Source organism: Lycorma delicatula, chromosome 11, assembly GCF_047948215.1.
Source record: "Lycorma delicatula isolate Av1 chromosome 11, ASM4794821v1, whole genome shotgun sequence".
Lineage (NCBI taxonomy): Eukaryota > Metazoa > Arthropoda > Insecta > Hemiptera > Fulgoridae > Lycorma > Lycorma delicatula.
The window spans coordinates 76,698,285-76,718,641 of NC_134465.1; the positions used below are offsets into that span (position 1 = coordinate 76,698,285).

The 20,357-nt window shown below is 29.2% G+C and overlaps 1 protein-coding gene across 9 annotated transcripts in view; it reads right to left on the bottom strand.

Moving 5' to 3' along the window:
• Clc (clathrin light chain) overlaps window positions 1–20,357 on the bottom strand; it is a 70,667-nt gene that overhangs the window by 39,816 nt on the left and 10,494 nt on the right. For 4 of the 9 annotated variants that reach the window (XM_075378730.1, XM_075378723.1, XM_075378727.1 and 1 more), the window contains 2 exons: window positions 11,630–11,680; window positions 6,495–6,536 (listed from right to left, as the gene is read on the bottom strand). The exons of 1 other annotated variant lie outside the window; for it this stretch is intronic. In XM_075378730.1, the coding sequence (XP_075234845.1) occupies window positions 6,495–6,536; window positions 11,630–11,680 (93 nt within the window). Of the gene's footprint in view, window positions 1–6,494; window positions 6,537–8,319; window positions 8,362–11,629; window positions 11,681–20,357 lie in introns of all 9 variants that reach the window. 4 more of the 9 variants (XM_075378731.1, XM_075378724.1, XM_075378732.1 and 1 more) reach the window with 2 other exon arrangements.

The following is a 20,357-nucleotide window of genomic DNA, read 5'->3' on the forward strand; positions in this document are numbered from 1 at the left end:
TCTTAGCAGCATCGTCAATGTGAATTAAAAGCTTGGGGAAAATACTATCAATTCCCACAGATTTCTTTTTTTTGTCTGCAAGAGAGCACTCTCCAGCTCAGCAATAGTAAAGGGAGCAGCAGACAGCTCCTGAATTTTCTTGTCCAAGCACGAGGTCAATGGATCTTTGGTCAGTGTCCTGGCAATGGCTTCATCTCCATGGACACAGCTCACAGTCACATAGTGCCTGAATAAGATATTGGCTATATCTATTAGGTCGGCAAAAAACTGATTGGCACACTGCAAGGGTTGCTGCAGCATTAGAGGGTTGTCACTGTTAAGCCAGGAGAGGAGATACATTTGTGAGCTTGGGTACCATTCTTCCTGAAATCCAATGTAGCAGTAAAATTCCTGAAAGCAGAGTGCTTGGCTTTTTTGGTTTCAGCGTGAAGCTCAGCTTGGTGTTTTCTAAGTGACCTGAGGTCCTCAGGTGCTTTGGTTCTTTTGGCTGTGCGGCGGCTGTTGTCTTGTCTTTTCTTCAGGTTGGATAATGTGGAGTTCCAGAACAGTTTGAAGTTTTTCATCTGTCCATAGGGTACGCACTGTTGTGCACAGTCCAGTAAGGCTTTATTAATTCTGTTGATAGTCTTTTCAGGGGAGTCGAACATCAGTGCCTCAGAAAGAACCGCATCTGTGTACATTTGGAACTTATCCCAACCAGCGTTCTTGAAATGTCAGTGCAAAGCTGGGCAGTTACTGTAAGGTGTCTCTGTTTGTAAGTGAAGTGACAAGAATGACTCTACGGCCACGTCGGCACTCTCTACGTCGGCCACTCTACGGCATCATCAAGAGATTTAACTTTTGTTTTACCAGAAATACAAGAGCGAGTGGTAACCACATCCGGTCTTGATGTTTGACCCGAAAATAACAACAAAGTTGAGGGTGTTTCAAAAACCGCTAAGTGGTACTACCAGTCATTTCCTCCAGAATCCTTCCAGACACAGTGAGTTCTTAGATAGCCTCATCTTGGTGATGGACTGTTGAAATCTCTGACAAGAATACTAGTAGCCTAGATTGATGCTTCAACCACTTCGAAAGATGGTACATTACCAGGAGGGTTGTACAGGCCAATCACACTAAAGTGTTGTCCATTTTTCCACACCTCGACCGTAACCACTTCAAGCTTGTCATCCTTCATCTTCCACTATATGTAACACTCAGAGCTTCATTGTTACATTTCTTTTAACTCCAATGAATATACCAGAGGTGATTTTTCGGGATCTTTTTATAATTGTAATGGTGTAACCATTTGTCTGAAAAAACTCTGCAGTTTCTGTGGCAGCTCCTGCTTCGATGACAAAGAATAAATCCACGTTCTAAATGACAAGACGTTTCGTTTGAATTCTAAAAATTTAGTGCTGTTAAAGCCTACTGCATTCCAATAAAGGATACAGAGGCTAGTATCACAGCTCATAAAAGAACTGCTTTGTGGAAGGTTCTTTGAAGCCATCTTAAAGTAGTCAGTGTGTTAAAAGGCAAACCTTGTGCTGATCGTTTAGATTACGCAGGGGGCACAACGAGCAGGTGATCAACTTCATTCCCATAGTTGAAATTTGATGAAATTTTGTCTAAGATTAATTAGAAAATCATCCCAATTTTTTAAGTAATATTCTAATTGCTGTAATATTCTTGTCCTGTTCTACAAGAAATGACATGTAAATTATTGCATTCACACTTGGGCAGAAGAAAATGAGACTGCTACAAGTCATTTCCAATGAAATTTTCATTTAATGTGTGGTGTGGTCGTCTAGGTGATAATCTCATAGGCCCTTTTTTCTTACTCCTAAGGCTCAATGGAGAGCGGTACTTTCATTTTCTGCAAACAAATCTGATTTTGTAACAAATCTCTTGGAAAGTATTCTATTTGCAGATAGATTTATTTTTTAATGATGGTGCACCTGATCACTGCTGTCATCACAACAGCATTTAAATGATAAATCATTTAAATAACAGATTTTTTAAGCAACGGATTGGTCAAAATGGAACAGTAAAATGGCTACCTCAATCTTCAGCAGACTCTTTCCTTTGGGGTTGGATGAAGTCATTAAGTCTATTTCACTTGTAATGGCACAAGTAGAATTGAGACATTGTATAGTAGAAGCTGGAGCTACTATTAGGAATAATAATGCTATTAGAGAGCTGAACTGTGCATTGAGCACAATGGTGGCCATGTTAAGCAACTGCTTTGAAGAAATGTTTGCAGCTTTATCAAGTAACCTTTGATATTTAACAATTCAGAAAAAAATCAAAAACTGTTCAAAACATTGATGAAAATTATTCCTTCAAAATTGTTTTTAAATTTGTTTTTAATTAAATTTGAACTTCTAAAATTTGTGTTTAATTTTAGTATTTTATTTACTCAATTTTATCAGAATTAAATTCTCTACAAAGTTAACTAGAAATTTTTATTTATTTATTGGTGAATTATTAAAGTTATTTTATTCCAAACCTAAAAAAAATTTTTTTTTCGACAAAACTTTTTCATGTTTTACCATGTTTTTCTTAAAACCTAAGCGAGATAGAGGTCTGGGGTCCACTTTTATTCAATTTCTTAGACCAAAAATCATAAGGAAGCACCAAATTTACCTCTTGAAGAATTTTAATACGGTTTAATTTCAAAGCGGGAGCAGAAAGCAGAGCTAAATGTTTCACAAGCCAAAACTCACAAACTATTTTCTGACAAATGTTTATATGAACTTTTTTTCTTATTTTTGGCTACAGAATCATCTATATACAAACTGCTGTGCAATTTGGAATCTCCTGTATACAAAAATATTAAAATTTAAAAAAAATAATTATTAATAGATTAGATATAACAAAACAATTAAAAGATTTAAATATTAAAGAATAAATAATTCTGGACCAAAATACTTTCGGAAATAAAGTTTCATGAGTTTCTAGGAAAACCAGGAGGAAAAAGGAGAAGAATATTCTCACAACAGATGAATTTGATTAAAGAATGAATGAGTACTGACAAAAAAAAATACAAAGTAAGCTGTTTTTCAACTACTATGAACAATAGATGTAGTATTTCTCAGAGATAACAATTCAAGAAACAAATTGTAAGATATAAAATAATAATCGTAACTGAAATTAAGACACATTTCTAAACAAAATCTATTTTACAAAATTTTCTAACATAACTTAAAAAGATAAACAGTGAATAAAATCTACAGAAAATAAATTTTAAAAAGAAAATACATGCATATAAATAAAAAAGCTACATTTTAATAAAATTTGTTAAATATTTTATCGCAAAATAAAAGCTGAAAAACTAATTAGATATTTAAAACTGCATTAATTGGAATACCAGTGCACAAAACAGCATACCATTTTTTATTCCATCTTAACATTCATAATACAAGTTCAACTTTGGTCATTTGGATTAAATTAATGGAACTACTTTAAAAATCCTCTTCAGAGTAGACTGTAACCGGGCATTAAAATGAAATGAGGTAATATAAACTCATCACAGAACTGGCTGTACAGTTTATAGTTCAGTGGGGCATGCCACATATTTCTAAAAATGGCAAGGGAGTTTTCTTTCTGAAGATAAGTTTGGGCTAAGGAGGCTGTTTGATATGTAGTAAAAAGGTAATTTGTGAGAGTTGAAATCTGGAAGGTTGTTGATGAAATGTGCTTGCTCTCATCCTGGATAAAGATATCCTTGATCTCTCAAGTGTTGTACGAAAGATGGACACAAATACCTGGATGGAATTGATGCACTTAAGATATATTTTTGTCACTATATATATATACCTCTTGATCCCTTCTTACATGTAGCGTTCTGTGATTTTTGGCTACATATCCATTACATTCTTATAAAACAATATATTCTGTATCATAAAACAATGTTAAATTAAGTATAATTAATTTAAGTAATGAATATTAAATTGTATTATAAAACAATGTTAATATTGGCTCTAGACTATGAATAGATAACCTTAGAGTACAATTATAATTAGTATTAGGATTCCTCCATTAACTATTGATTACAAAAAAGTGAAAGAAATAAAAGAATTTTAAATTGAATTCTTGCTAAGGTTCTACAAAACCATAATGTCCGTGGTATTTGTATGTGTGTTTGGTATTTGTGTGGTCTGATAGCAGTGATTCTGCACTTATGTCCAGGAGACTCTATTTTCTATTTTGTGATTTTGTGACAATTCCAAGCCTAAATCATGGTATTTAATAGGTAAACAATATTAGCAATACTTTTTGATAGTCATTCATTAAAGAAGCATCACTTAAAGCAGTGTTTTTAGTCAAGAAAGTAGATTTTTTTCTATTAAATTGTATATTCATAATCTCAAGTACAAATATTAAAAATGTTGTAGAAAAACCCAATTTTTTGATAACGTTAAACTGTTGTCAAAAAATCGGGTTTTCTAATGTTGGTGACTATCTAATAGTGAAGAAACATTCTATTACTGACTTAAAAACGAATTCGAAAATAACTGAAATCACAAAAGAGAACGAGAATAAAAAATTGGACAATTTAGAAAAATATCATACATATAAATATATACAGAAATTCAGCTTAATCAATCTGCAAACATTGTTTAATAATAATACTCTTATCAAAGCTGCTACAGATAGCAGCACTTTTGTCAATATTAGGTAGTTTATATTGTAATAGTACAGTGTTGTATTTAGTGGCTGGCCATAAACATGTTAAACAAATTTTAATGTTTTTTTAAGTTTTTAAAGATTTTTAATTATTTGTATCAATTATTTGACTGCATAATGTAATAATATTAAGGTTTATTGTTTTATTAATATTTTAATGTGTAATCAATTTTTAATTTTAATCAACTGAATATGAGGAATTTTCCTCGAAAGTGCTTTTGATATATAAAAAATAAAATTAATAAGATAAGGTAAGAGCTCTTACTGATTCTGTACCTTGGTGGACTGTGCTGATTTTTATGCTTTTGAACTTAATTAGTACAGAGGAAGACACGGATAAAAGACTTATTATTTATTAATTATATTATATACTAATTATTTTACTAAATTAATTTATATAACAACATAAATTTTCAAATTATTATTAGTAACACAATTATTGTGTTACTATTTTTAAATACCTAATACATTTCAGACACGATCAAGTACCTCCATAAAGTGTTACACACACATTACGCTGCAGTTAAATAACACAGAAACTTTTAAGGGACCTGGATGTATAAGAAACGCAATACACACACTGTCTTCATTCAGTAGGGAAAAGGTAATTAGTTCACCAACATTTAAAATTTATAATAACATGTGTTAATTTAAAATTTGTAAGTATGAATATAGCTAAATTTATTTCTTTCAAGCAGAAAAACATTTGAAACACATCCAATATATAATAAAAGAGCATTCAATATTTTAAAAATATGTATTTGAAATTAATTAGTTATATGGATATTTTTTAAACATAAAGTAAAGGTTTAATGTTTCAAAAAATACAATTATAACAGCATTAATTATGATATAACAGTAGAACATCAACACTCTGCATGCTACAATAAACTAACAAACAATATATTTCAATGGAAAATAAACAATTTCAACATACATTTACAAGTCCATACAGTTACTAAATATGGCCACCAGAACACTTCAGTTATCTGAGCGCACACATGCACGCTGAACTACTTCATCAGACAACACACTACAGACACCACAACAAAAGTGATTTTTGTTCAGGACTTGTTCTGCATGTTTAAGGCAACTGAGAAAAAATACAGTCCTGCTGTTACTGTAAATATATATATATATATATATATATATATATATATATATATATATATATATATATATGTCCACAGGTTTCAAGAACTACTCTACATAAGATCTTGACAATTTGTTTAAAATATTAGAAATTTCCCAAAAGCTGGATGCTAAGTCTTTAGAGCTAGTATGGACTGTATTGGTATTCGGATGAAATGATGAAACCATGTTCTTCTAGGATAGTTGAATTTAATTTTTTCACATTAGACAAACTTAAAATACTATATAAAACAAGTCACATTAGACTAAGAGAATGAATGCATGACCGTGCCGCACAGGATTCTTCACTCGAATGGAAGTACGAAACTGACTCGCAGGCCAGTGCTAGTAGATACTAGAATGCAGCACTACCTGACTCAAACTAGGAACGGAACACTGGGTTATAAACATGAGCTTAACTTTTAATTTTTTAAATCGATATCTGATTTATTAATTCGTTTAAATCAATTAATTCTGATTATGACAAACATTTTTAACATCTAATAATGATCATGAATTACCTAAGAATATAATATTTTACAACAAATGAATTTATAAATTAAAGTTTGTTATTTGACATGTATTTAGTTATTTATTTAAATATATATAATTTATCACACCCACACCATTTGCATCCATCCAGTAACCATAATCACATGATATAAAACAACACAAACATTAACATAAAATCTTACTTGGTTTATCTTCAGCTGGTTTAGATTGAACAGACTGAGCGGCTGCATGCAAAGCAAAACAATCACATCACAATTCATTATTAAATCATTGTTAGTAAAGCAAAGCATTAATTTAGTATCGATAAGCATTAATACATGTGTGAAAAAAGGTGTGTTACAAAAACCTTCTTCATAGAAAGTATAACTACGAATTCTAAAAATATTAATAATTACTGTCGTAAGACGCTTGCTTACAACAGAAAAGAGTAACAAATATAAGAAATTCAATTTATAATCTTAATTGAACAGATGAGAAAATTTATAGTTAAGTGTTGATGAAACTCGATAAAATAATCAAGAGAAACTTTTAAGTTAAAGCTGAAGAACTTTGGCTTTTTATTCTTAAATGCATTTATTAACTAGTTTTTCATTTGAAAGATTTTACCATTTATCAATTTATTTTTTGGATTATTAATACAAATGTATGAAGTGTGGCGATCAATGATACTAAAAACATCTAAAGCAGCTTTCTCAATTCAGGGCCATTCTTGATTTGCATCCCTTTGCTGCTATAATAAGTGTACAATATTCCTAATAAATAGAAATATATTTTATAACACACCTTCCTTCTTTTAAGAATATAAGAAGTAAATCACAAATGTAAGCACCCATGAACACATTATAAGAAACTAATTTAATCATATCACATTCTTTTAAATTAAACAGCAGTGATTTACAGAATTTATAGAATTATAAAATTAAATAAATGTATATCTACTCAAATTTAATTATATAAATTTATATTTATTAGAATGCAAAAGTATTTAAGTATATGCGGCTAATTTTAATCGAATGATCAATTTTATGTTAGCAGAAAGAAGCTACAACTGAGGTACTACCAAAAATGTTACTTCTACATAAAAATACACATAAGATCATCTTACTATTTTCGGTTTTGGAGGATCATATTTTCAATTTTAACTAATTTATGTACGCTTCATGAATAACATTTTAAGGAAAAATAATTTTCTTCATTTAATATTTGTCAGATATATTTCTCCACCTCTCTTTATTTTTTGCTAATAATTAATCTTAATGTACTTCATCCTCAATTTTCTATGTGATGTTTTACTATGTGAAATTATTTAAAAATTTAGCGAAGGACTAAATTTGGAAAAGAGCAGAAAGAAATTTCAATACAGTTTCTGACCGGGTAGACAGACTGTTATCCTATATTTGTCATAGAGGTACCTTTAAGAAAGGCACATACAAGTACCAAAAGGATTTGCTGATGGTTTTTCTGGATATTGAAAAGATGTGCAATAGCTTAAATAGAGATAAACTACAGGGGGAATTTAAGAGAAAAGAAGTAGAAAACTGAAGAGGAAGAATTATGAAAAGGCAGGTAAAACAAAACTAAGAAGCCTGATTCTGGAATACCCGTGTCAGCTGACCTGAACCAATCATTTAAACGAAAGAAAACTACACCTAGCACGGTCAAAGTTGGGGAAATAAGAAAATCAGATTATTTAGCAAGATATTAAAAGCCAACATTTTAATTTGCCATTCTTATATAGGTGTGGGAGATTTCTTTACAGAAGAGGAGCAAAGCATTTGAACAGGTGCGTAATAGAATCTTTAAAAAATATATAATGAAATTAGATTTATTCAGATTTATTAGATTTATTTTTATTTATTTTACATATAAAACTAGCTGTATACAATTGTCAATTACATATTTATAAATCTTATATCCAATAAAACATACAAAAATCATTGCTGTGTAATAGTTATTTTATTAATTGCAAAAAAATAAAATAAAATAAAACCCAGGAAAATTAATTACCAAGAAGAAATAATGGAGCATCTGGACTAAACAAATAATCATCTGTAAAATTTATAATATAAATTTACCATTCAATAGATTTTATAAAATACCAGTTTTAATCAGAATAACATAATTCTTACACCCTTAAATTTAAAAAAAGTAAACAAAATATAAATCAATAGAACATGCATAATCTCAAATTATGATAATAATTAATAATTATAAGACAAAAAAGACTAAACTGCGATGAAATCGTTCCTGATACCGCATACTATCATGCGAACAGTAACAAGCATTAATTAAGACCATCCAGAAAGAAACATTAATTTGATATATTCAAAATTCAATTAATACACATTTGCTCATTTTGGTGGCTGAACTAGTCCTGAAAATGTTGAAAAAAATTCATAAAAATAGTTATATACATTTTTATGTTTATAGGGTACTTTAGGTCTCAACATTATCTCAGAAAATGAAATATATTTCTTGTACATCATGATGCACAATTTACATCATGGTGATCAAAGTTGAAACTAGGCTAGTTTCTTTTTTATATTAACTTTATTTACTGGTGTAAATAACGTAAAACTTTTTCATTTTTATGTAAGATGTCTACTTAAAAGAAATTCATTAACTTGAAAAATAGAAATGAATATTGGTAAACAGATTACTGTAATCATGGTCCTGAAAACTGGACTATTAATGAAACATATTTTAAAATAATAAAATGACCTGCAATAGTTTAATGGACAGAAATTTTTTATCAATAAAAACAATTTATAGCCATAGTCATAAAAAATTTTAACATTATCTAAGATGCACAAAAAATCATGAGCAAATGGGTTAATTTAAAATCAATGAATACAAGCAAAAATACAATTTTTAATCAACTCTAGACTTAGTATACAGCTTTCAACAACATGTCACATCAAGTTACCGGTTTCAAAATTTTTACATAGCAATAGTCTGATGCCCCAATGTATTACACTAGCAGTTAGCACTAACAGCTTGATCATTCTTTGTCCATTTCTTAAATAAAATTCTTCAAAGCAGATAAACAATTGCAACTACTTAATGCTAAATCAGAATATGAACAAAATATTCCTGCAAAGTTGTTGAATGCCAGTTTTAAATTATATGCTATACAGTTCAAAATGTGTACTGTAAGCATCCTTCGCATAAACTGCCATAAATAGCAAATGAATTTTGAGTCTGTTTAATTATGTGCTCGTTACAAAAATTAACACATAAATCTCACCTTATAGGTAGCAGAATTATTACTTTTTTCGTAAATCAATAAATTTATATAAACATTTAAAAATAAATAAATACAATGTGAACACTAGTTTCCAACGGAAACCAATATTTAACTGAAGTAAATTATGTTGAAAAAATGCATAATCCCACCTATTATCATATCAAAACTAGGACCCTGATGATTTATTTTCTTGATTTTTAGGAATACAGATTCCTTAATGTACTGAGCCTATAGGTAAACTTGGCAGTGTGGCAAGACCTGCAAAATTGCCATATCTGCAGTTTAATAGAGAATGACATCGGCCGGCCATTATTTTCTCATTTTGTAATGAATATATTTTTTTTCTTTTTACTGACTAAATACTGTAAAACAACTCAAAATGTTTTTTATATCAGAAATTACTCTGCAATATTTAAGAAAAAGAATGGACAAACTGCACAAGGTTAATGTATACATTAACCTATAATCTGTGTTTGAAACCTTTAATAATGAGTAAAGAGTGTTTCAGTAATAAGAACACACAATTTTTATTATTTAAAGGCCTGAAGTTGATAAAACACATTTTTCTCATATTTATTTAACAAAGAACAACATCTACACTGTACAAAAAACATTAAATATTTTTTTTTTGTAATGGACTATCTCTAGTAACGTAACAAATCACTGGTTTTTTGAAGTAGTCTCTGTTGACAGAGCAACAATGAACTGCTGGACTGACAACTGGCTTCTTCTACTTACATCTTGTCGCACTATACTATCCCCTACACCGTGCTATTACAGTGACAACACTACTTCAGTGGCATTCCAGGGAGAACTACAGCATATCATAGTGTTTTTACTAGCCATGTAAAGCTGTTCATGCTATTTAAATATTGAAGACTAGTATTTTACTTTGTAAAACATGACTCGTTATTGCTTTAATTGGATTAAGAGTAACATAAACATTTTAAATAAATTAACAAAAGGTTCCTGTTTTTTGAACCACCTGAACTGATTTTATTCTAAATGCTAAGGGGATCTTGAACTAAGAGGAGATAAATTGCTTTATTGTCATCTTTGATATCTTCATCCTTGTGATCTTCATTAATATCCCATATGACACCTTTGAAAATCAATTTTTGATAATAAAATCTACACACTTATTACTCATTTAAAAAGTTATTGTACTTCAAACCTAAAAAACATGTCTTTCATTACCATTTTTTCAGTTTTACATTGAATATCATGAAAACTACTGGAGATAAAGTTCTGGAACCTGTTTTATTTGATTTTTCATGTCAAGAAACATAAGAAATCATCAATTTGACCCCTTATAAAACTCCTTAAAAACTTCAGTATGAATTATTTTCACAAGGGGAACTGAAATCCAGGCAAAATTTTTCATTACCAGTAACTTTATAACAAAGTGTTTTTAGATATACGTTTTCTATGAACTTTTTCCTTATTTTAAACTGCAGTTATCAGTTTAAAATTATTATATATATATATATATATATATATATATATAATATGAATGAGTGTATATCAATATATCTCAAAATCTCAGATCTTAGTTGAAGAATCTGTTAAGAAAAACAGGCTTGATGTAACTGTATAACACAAATAACAAAAGGTAGCTTGTTTTATATAATTTGTAATTACTGTATGTACAAGTATGTTTACATGATAAGCATTTTCAAGCAATCTGATCATACATTAGCAAACTCCCAATCAATGTAATATACTGATTTTTTAAGGGTGCATTACCTATTGAAATGTTAGTAATTATACAAATTATTAATTATGATATGTTTACCATAAATTCTTTTGCATTTCCTAAAAACATATCCAAATAAGTTATTTCTTTTAACCAAACTTAATTGAAATGTTTCTTATAATTTGGTTAACAGAATACATGGTGTACAATCCTACTAACACAATAAATCAGTATGTCATTTGATGAAATTTTATAAAGCAAAATGAATGGTTTATCATTAACTCAAAATATAATGAAAATTATACTTCATCTTAATAAAAACTATATTATGATAAAATAAATTATTAACATTCAATAAATATGTAATTACTTACCCTCAACAAGAGTATCAGTATTAAATTCTTGTTCTTCTGGAACACCATTTTCTGCAGAAATTAAGCAATTTTAAGCAGACAGATACAAGAACAGTATAAAAACAAAAATAAGAAAATATAAATAGATATTTTAGAAAGAATAATGTACAATAAATATATATACATATAAATAGATTATTTAAATAAGATAAAAATGAAACTGTTACGTGTAAAAATACAAAAATGTGAAAAGAAATAATAAGCGAGATAATAATTATGAATTTTTTATTATTGCAATAAAAAATGTGCAGTATTAATCAAGAAGAAATTAAGCTGAAATCAATACAAGTGTTGATAAATAATGATATTTATACATAAGAAGAAAAAAAAAGTAGCTATTATCATGCAAAGCAAAATACAAAAAAAGAAAAATTATTTATCACTGTTAATTATGTGCATCATCAGCAAATAACAGATTCTGTTTTTGTAATTTACTTACTCGTACATTAGTTGACGACCAATAGACAACAGTAGTTATAATTCTAATCTTAACTTACAACAAATAAATATAAAGGCTATTTTAAAATTGATTTTCGACTGGTAGTTAAAAAAAATGGTCGCCACAGAAACATGGCATGTACACATTACACTAATCTATTATTTCATACCACCCCTGCTACTATCCACTTCGGTATCAACTGATCAGACACAGAATCTGCCATTGTCGATACCATCGATCATGAGATCCAAGGTGTATTTTTTGCAATCAGAGCAACATTTGGCATCGCTGAGATCTACCAATTTTTGTGTAACATTTATTATTATAACAAGGAGACACGTGAATGCATACTCATCGCTCTAATGACCCAATTGAATTGAAATATTATGGTGACAGTAATGGATTCTTAACGACAATTCACAACACCAGGAACCACAATAATGTCTGAAGCTCAATCCAAAATCCAGAGGTCAATCCAAAATGTGAAAACAGGAAAGATGTTTTTTTACACGACACACCTGATCCCGGTCTATAAGGTGCACAAAGGCTTCACTTGATTGTCTCAAGCGAAAGATTTTCAATAATTTGCCTCCAAAGCGGTTAGTATGGAGCGTCAAAAGAATGAAAAAATACTTAGATGATTTTTAAATGTGATCATGGAGAATGAAGAAAATGAAATTGACAGATTAAATAAAACATAAGGAACTAATTAAGATTAAAGATAAAAAGATTCTATGAAAATGAAGAGAGAAAAATATCTTGCTTAAGGCACATTCTAAGCAGAGATTCTTCAGTGAAGGATGAAATCCAGAAAAGTGAATGAAATGAAAGGGAGGGAAAACTGTAAGAGAATGAAGGAGGAAAATGCTCAGAATTATGAAAATAAAGGATGTTTGGTCCAAAGAAGAATAGACATAACGGCAGGGTAAACATAAATAATCTTTGAAACGACCTTGTTGGAATCAAAGAGCTGCAGAATGGATTAATAATTGACCAGGTATCCTGACCAATCTGGAGAAACGATTGTGCAAGGATTGATTTTGTAGAATCTATCTATATTAACATCCTTCACTAGTTTGAGACTTCTATTATCAGACATAACCTGAAGAAATGTGAACGGTCACGTGTATAGACATACTGATAAGATGCTGCACTCTTCCTTTACGGATCCAAATATAGCTCTCACGAAACACATCATGGATTGCATTTGAATTCAAGAGGCAAAGCAGTTTTGGCTGAAGCCACATTTAGAAATTCTGGGAAAAAAATTTTTATATATGAAAAAAGAGATCCTTTTTCTGTCTTTAGCAGTTAATCAACCTTTTTTTGATGGTGGACTCGTAAAATTATAGAAAAATATACAGGGACCTGCACAATCTCAATAAATTTTGTTATTTATTTAAAAATAAATGTAGGTTATTTCATTTAAAAATAGTAACTACAAACAAATCATATTACAAACTAATTGTAAATAATGAAAGTTGGTGAGAAATTTGTTGTAATTCATTTTGCACAATTGTTTCAATGTCAGGTTGTAAATTATTTAAACCTAATCGAAGAGATACATCTATTGATAAACGATTTCTTATTTTGGTTTTAATAAGCGTCATAGCTAAGAATCCAGCTTCACACAAATATGTGGGTGCAAAGGGAAGTATTTCATAGCTTTGTTAAGTAAATCTGGATATTAATTTTTTATTGCGATCCAAAATTTAATTAAATTCATAATTGAAAATTTGTTTTTTAATGTTATGTCAGAACTAAGAGAGATGTTCTCGTCCTTGTTACTTAAATTTATTATTGCAAATATTCTCAATAAAAGGATTAGTTATCTATAAATTCATCTCCTGCAAGTTATGTTTATAGGGAAATATTTTTCAAATCCATCGTATAATGACTGTAAATGTTGACTTATTACTACATCCAGAATATCAACTATTAATGACTTTTGTGTAGTAATAAAATCGTAAAAAAAATTACATTGATTATTTTCTTCAATTTTTCTACCAAATTTTTTTTTTAAATGCATCAATTATGTTAAATGAATTAAATGTAATTGTCATACTTTACTGCAAACTTAAATTTAAGTCATATATGTAAGAAAATATGTCACTTAATATGCCAGTTTCACAGTCCAATACATATTGGAAAAATATTTTGATAATGTAGACTCTGTCTTTCTACCAAAAATATCTCCACTTCCGTCCTTAATTTATAAAGTCTGATAAGCACTTTTCCTCACAAGAGCCCTCATACTCCAGTATGAAATACGAGATGGCTGGTGTTCTGCTCCTACTTCTTGACAAAGAATGACATAATCGAGAGTTAAGATCGCTTTTCTTTATGAAATTAACAATTTTAATCGATCCCAGGAGAACATCGTTTAATTCAGGTGACATATTTCTAGCTGATAAGTGCTAGTGAAGTATTATGCAGTGCGTTAGCAATATGTCAGGAGAAGCAATTTCTTGAAATCTATTTGTTACTCTGCAATGTTTCCCAGTCATATTTGCTGCTCTGTCATCGGTACACACAGACTGATACAATTTTTCCAGTTTAAGGAATCATTACTAATATACAAATTCAATGAATCAAAAATTTCAGAACTTGTCGTGTGGGAATCTAAACCTTTGCAAAATAATAATTCGTCTTTAATTTTTTCAGAAGAAAAGTTACTGTATCGTACATAGCAGAACAAAATAGCTTTTTTAGAAATATCACATGATTCTTCCATTTGGATGGCAATACTTTTTATTAATTGGTAAAGTTGCAATTTGACGACTAATGGTATCATTTGAAAGAGGAATTGATCCTTATCTCATCTGCAGCTGAAGGTCAAAACATTGCATTGCAAACATCAATTAATACCATTAAGGATTGAGTGCGGGGGGGGGGGGGTTGAAAATGAATTTTCTTTACAATATGAGGAGTACCAAAATACCATTTACTTAGAATTGGGTTTCCTTATATTGCACATAATATATATATATATATTACATATATTGGAATATTATACAAAACTATTGTATATATATATATATATATATATATATATATATATATATATATATATACACACACACACATGTCTATATATAAAATTTTGTGGTATGAAAATCGCCAAAACTATTCTTACAATTTCCCTGAAATTTAGATATGCTGTAGCACTCTATCGGAAGTTGTGCATGTGAAAATTTGATAAATATTGATTTACTTGTTCTTGATTTACACTCAATTTAAGGTTAAAAAAAAATTGAAATTATGCTGACTGTGTACTGGTGTATTTTTCATACGCCCTTATGCAGTGAGCGAGTTGAAATTTGTTTCTTATTATTGTAGTGCTTTTTTGATGTTTATGGAACAAAGGTTTTTTTTTGGAAAATTTTAGATTAGAATGAGTTTATACTTTTGCAAAAGTAAAATAACAAAAGTCAAGTCTTCTTGAACAGAATTTCGCAAGCATTTTTTTAGTTATGCTTTTAATCTAAATTTCTACATGTTCTGAAGAAGTAGAGACCACTGTTAAAGCACTAAAAGTTTGGAAAAGAACAGTACTAAGTGGAAGAATAGATTTTTATAAATAAATACACTAGAAGTTGATTACAGTGAGGTCTTTTGAAAAGAGAATCCAGTTGTATCGAGTAAAAATAAAAAAAATTGTTTGATTTCCTATATTATTAATGTATGTTAAAGTTTGTTTTAACAAGCTAATAATAATGAAGTTAGAACTCTGTTATAACAAACAAATTATTTTCTTTTGAATAATAAATTTGTTCCCTGAATAATTAAAAACTTGAATGATTTTAAAATACAGGTAAGAAATTGTTAAAATCATTAGTACTGTATGTTTGTAATACTGAATGTTATAAAGACAATGTTAAATTAGAGTACAGAGACAATGACCTCTTCATAATAAGTGAAAGTGGGTAATAAGAAAATCAGATGCAATAGTAAGCCATGTACAATTTTGTACTGGCTGCTTCTGGATTGTGGGAAATTCCATTCCTCCAAAATTATGAAGTTTATACAGATAATATGGCAAGGGGAAGTGTGAGTACAGTCAAGTTCAGGTAGTCTTAAACGGGTTTTTTGCTGCTTTGAACAGTAAATTTGTGTATTTAACTCGGCCTGAAGTCAGTATATTTTCTGTAAATGTTTTGCAGTGTTTTTGATACATTTTTATGGCACAGAGGTAATGTCAGGCACTGAAAGAGAAATTCTTTCAGCTTGCCACAAATTAAAAATTATAGAAGAATTAGAAAACTGGCAATCTAATTCTAACATGTGCAAAATTCATGGGCTTTCTACTTCCACTTCCTGACAGTTTGGAAGAGCTGTGATAAGTTAACTGTAATTTTTGGAAAAATTAGTCTCAGGTAAAGAAAATAAGAAAGAAAAAAAATAAGTTGGAAGAAGCTCTCCTCATTACATGGTTCAAAGTGAAGAGAAATGAATGTTGCCATAAATGAACACATTTTGAAAATTAGGATGCAAAAGGTTTGTGTGTAGTGATGATAGGCTGAACAGATTTAAAAACCGACAACAAATATTTTGCAAAACATTTTTTGAGTTAGAATTTGGAGCTTTATAAGCTAGTGTGAGTTACGATATTAAGCATTATGGTTAACTACCATTGACATAGTAGGATGATCGGTGATTAATTTTTTAGATCCCCATTTGATAAAATTCTTTTTTAATTAAATCATAAATATTATTGATGATTTCATGCGCTTGATTATGAAGTTTTTTATTCTTAATTACGAATTTAAATTTTGTCATAAGCCAAAATCAAAAAATATTGCTAATAATAAAAAATAAATGCAAAACCAACTGTTTTGGAATACACTTTAAATCAGAAAAACATTTCATAAAAACTACAAAATGTAAAAAAAAAAAGAGTATGTAAGTACTGATGTACGACATCAGTATGTAGTATATAAGTATTTATTTATGCCACTGTAACGGTCCGAGTACCCTTATAGGACACTAAAGATCAAACTAAAGTCATTTATTCACGATAATTTATGAAGGAATTGTGCTACTGCATTTTCATTTTCAGAATGATTCAAAATGAACTGGTCCATTATTTTTTAGCTTAAAAAATAAAATCAGTGTTAAATCAACCATGTGAAAATATGTGCGTGAATTTTTTTGCAATTCAAACAGTAGAAAAAACTATTTTCTTATTCTTAAATGTGTGTGTGTGTGTGTGTGTGTGTGCGTGCGCGCGCACACACACACGCAGGGGGGAACATGCACGTGAAAGGGAGTAGGCAATTACACACAAATGTATAATGTGCATGCATGCACCTACAGAAGCCATCTCTTCTAAAACTGAGAGGAATAGCAGCTGTTTACGTTTACTTAATTTTAAAAAAATCATTTATATGTTACTGTTAATATGTTAATACGAATTCTGATTTTTAATTCTTATATAACTCATCAAAATAAAATAATTAAAAAAATTTCTCAACAATAAAATGATCAAATAAAAATAGATTAATTTTGTTGCTTCAGAAACATTAATAAATTTTCATTTGTCTAACAGGAGTTACAAATATCATATGTTGAACTGCTTCTGTCTTTGAAATGAATTTTAAATTGATTTTAAAGAGGGTACCTCCTCTCCGATTCTGTTATTATGCCAAAAACATAACACAAACAAGTTAGTCTCGGTGAAGACGGGTGGGGATTTTTCATACTATACAGGTCTGATCTTTTTATGAAATGCATGCATATATATATATATATATATATATATATAGGATCACATTAACCCACATTTCTGTTGTAGGTAGATCGAACATGTTTCTATATACACCAATATAGATTAGTGTGAACAGGTGAGGTTTTAATCTAGATCAGAAGTTGATCATTTTAAGCACGCACTTTGGAAGCGGAGGGAGGAACAGAAAAAAGGAATCCTCTGCATATCTTTAAACTATAAGGTAGGATCACACCTCGCCCGTCTTGTACACATTTCACTAATAAATCCTAAAGATTACACTAAAGTACCACAGGGATGCCGCGAGATGGGAGAGTATCGTACAATCGTACATACTTTACACTGTGAAATACAGTAACATTTACACAAGTACGAACTCACACATACAGGCTGTTAAACAAATGAAGATACCAAGTGTGTTTTAGCAGGAAGGAGCAGACATATCCCTCACAATAATATTAATTTATGTTTTCTTTCAAGAAACAAAAACCAATAAACACAAAAAGTATTTAAAGAAAATAATAAAATCGCACTAATATATTAATTGCATTTACACCTATAACTTTTAAAATGAATTCTTTTAATTACTATTATTCAAAATAAATATATAAAAATAAATAAATAAAATAAATTTACAGTAAATTTGAGATAACATTTCTTATTTATTAATGATATAATAAGTAGCTGAACAGAATGAATGTAATTCATTTATTCAAAAATTTTTATTTATTACTAAAAAGCACATGCTTATGTATAAGTATAATGTTATAGAAAGAATAGTAAAATGTGTATCATAAGCACCTGCCTTTCACAGCCAAGCCTGTATTTTTGTATGGCACCCTATACAAATAGACATTTATATAAAATTTATAAAAGGGTAGTAATAAAAAATAATCCCATTGAACAATGAATATTTCTTTTTTAACGACCAGTTTTGTTTTTAATCAGCTTAAAACATAATCTTTTTTCTGATTTTTTTTCTTAAATTTACTCAAAATTAACTTAAAAAATGCATTACTTCCAAAAAAAATTAGCTTCCAACAAACTAATCAACAGATTCAGTAGCATTATCTCGCAAACCACCACTGATCCTACAGACTGGAGGTTGAGAAACATTGCTATAGAGTATTCCGACTAACTCTAATATAATAATTTACATTAACAGCATATTAAATTCTAATAATATAAATACACATCATGATAGCTTTATATATACACATCATGATCCTTATCTTATATAACAAACTTTGATTCCTACTCCCTGAATTAACTACAGTAACATAAAAATTTCCTACATAAATAACAATGACTACACTATTTGATGACTTATTATAAGTCACCAAATAGTGTAGTTTTTCAGAACATTGGGTGACAAACACAAAAGCCATTACTGAGCTAGGTAATTTCAAGCTAGCTGATTCTTTTTATAGAACTGCAAATAGAAACAGGGAGTCTCAATTTTTATTAAAGAATACCGTTTTAATAAAGTTGACAATTGCCATATGATCGTGAAAGAAATTAATTTTGACTGCTGTGTAATTTTCAATGCCCTAGTCTAAAACTGGCACTGATGATAATTTATACATATCCTATATGTTCTTTTGAAATCTTTATATACAAACTGTTAGGTATGCTTTTTAAAATTCTTAATTCATGTCATAGTGTGTGATGCTTTTAATGTTATTTTTCTATTTGTCTTGTGAAAACCATATTAACCATCAACTCAGTTCGTGTTAATAAAATAAATTATTTTTAACCATCGACTCAATGTGACTTAACAGAACAAATTATGTTTATCTCCCAGCCAACTAGAATTACAAGTACCTCAACCACTTACGTTAACAATATTTGTAACTAAAACAGCTTTCGATCTTTTTGTTTAGATTATGGTCTTTCAGACCCACAACTTCATTTAGAGATTCTTTCTTTCTCCACATCATTTATTAATGAAAACATGCGACGTCAATGATTACTTCTATTCTTCTAAAAGTGTAATAGATTCAATTAGCAATTTGAGAATGTTACTGTCAGAAACAAATTGGAAAAATAACACTAAAGTGAAAAAATTGATGAAAAATTTAACAATTTTCTTAATGTTTTCCTTAGGCTTCTTTCTAGCTTAAAAAAAAATTAAAGAAATTCTAAAAGTAACAATTTTCAAATAATGTAGTTATAACAAAATCTTATTTTCACTTTTTTTATGATCTCAGTTACCTATTTCATTTAGTTCCATTATTTTTAAGGCTGAAAAATGTAGTAGCTACGATATCGGAGTTACTGTTAAAATATGGTTGAGGTCATACCTTATAAGCTATAAACAGGCAGTTGAAAATTAATCTTTTGATAAGATTATTTGTGTAAAATGTATGTCATTTCAAGGTATAAAACAAGTATCACTGTCCACAGTTCCTTGCTTTTAATCATTAATGGTCTGTCCCAAATCTTGAACTATTCACTGTTAGCTTCTTCTACAACTATTTACATTTGAAGATAATTATTATAAAAGTTGAAAAAATTGAACACTG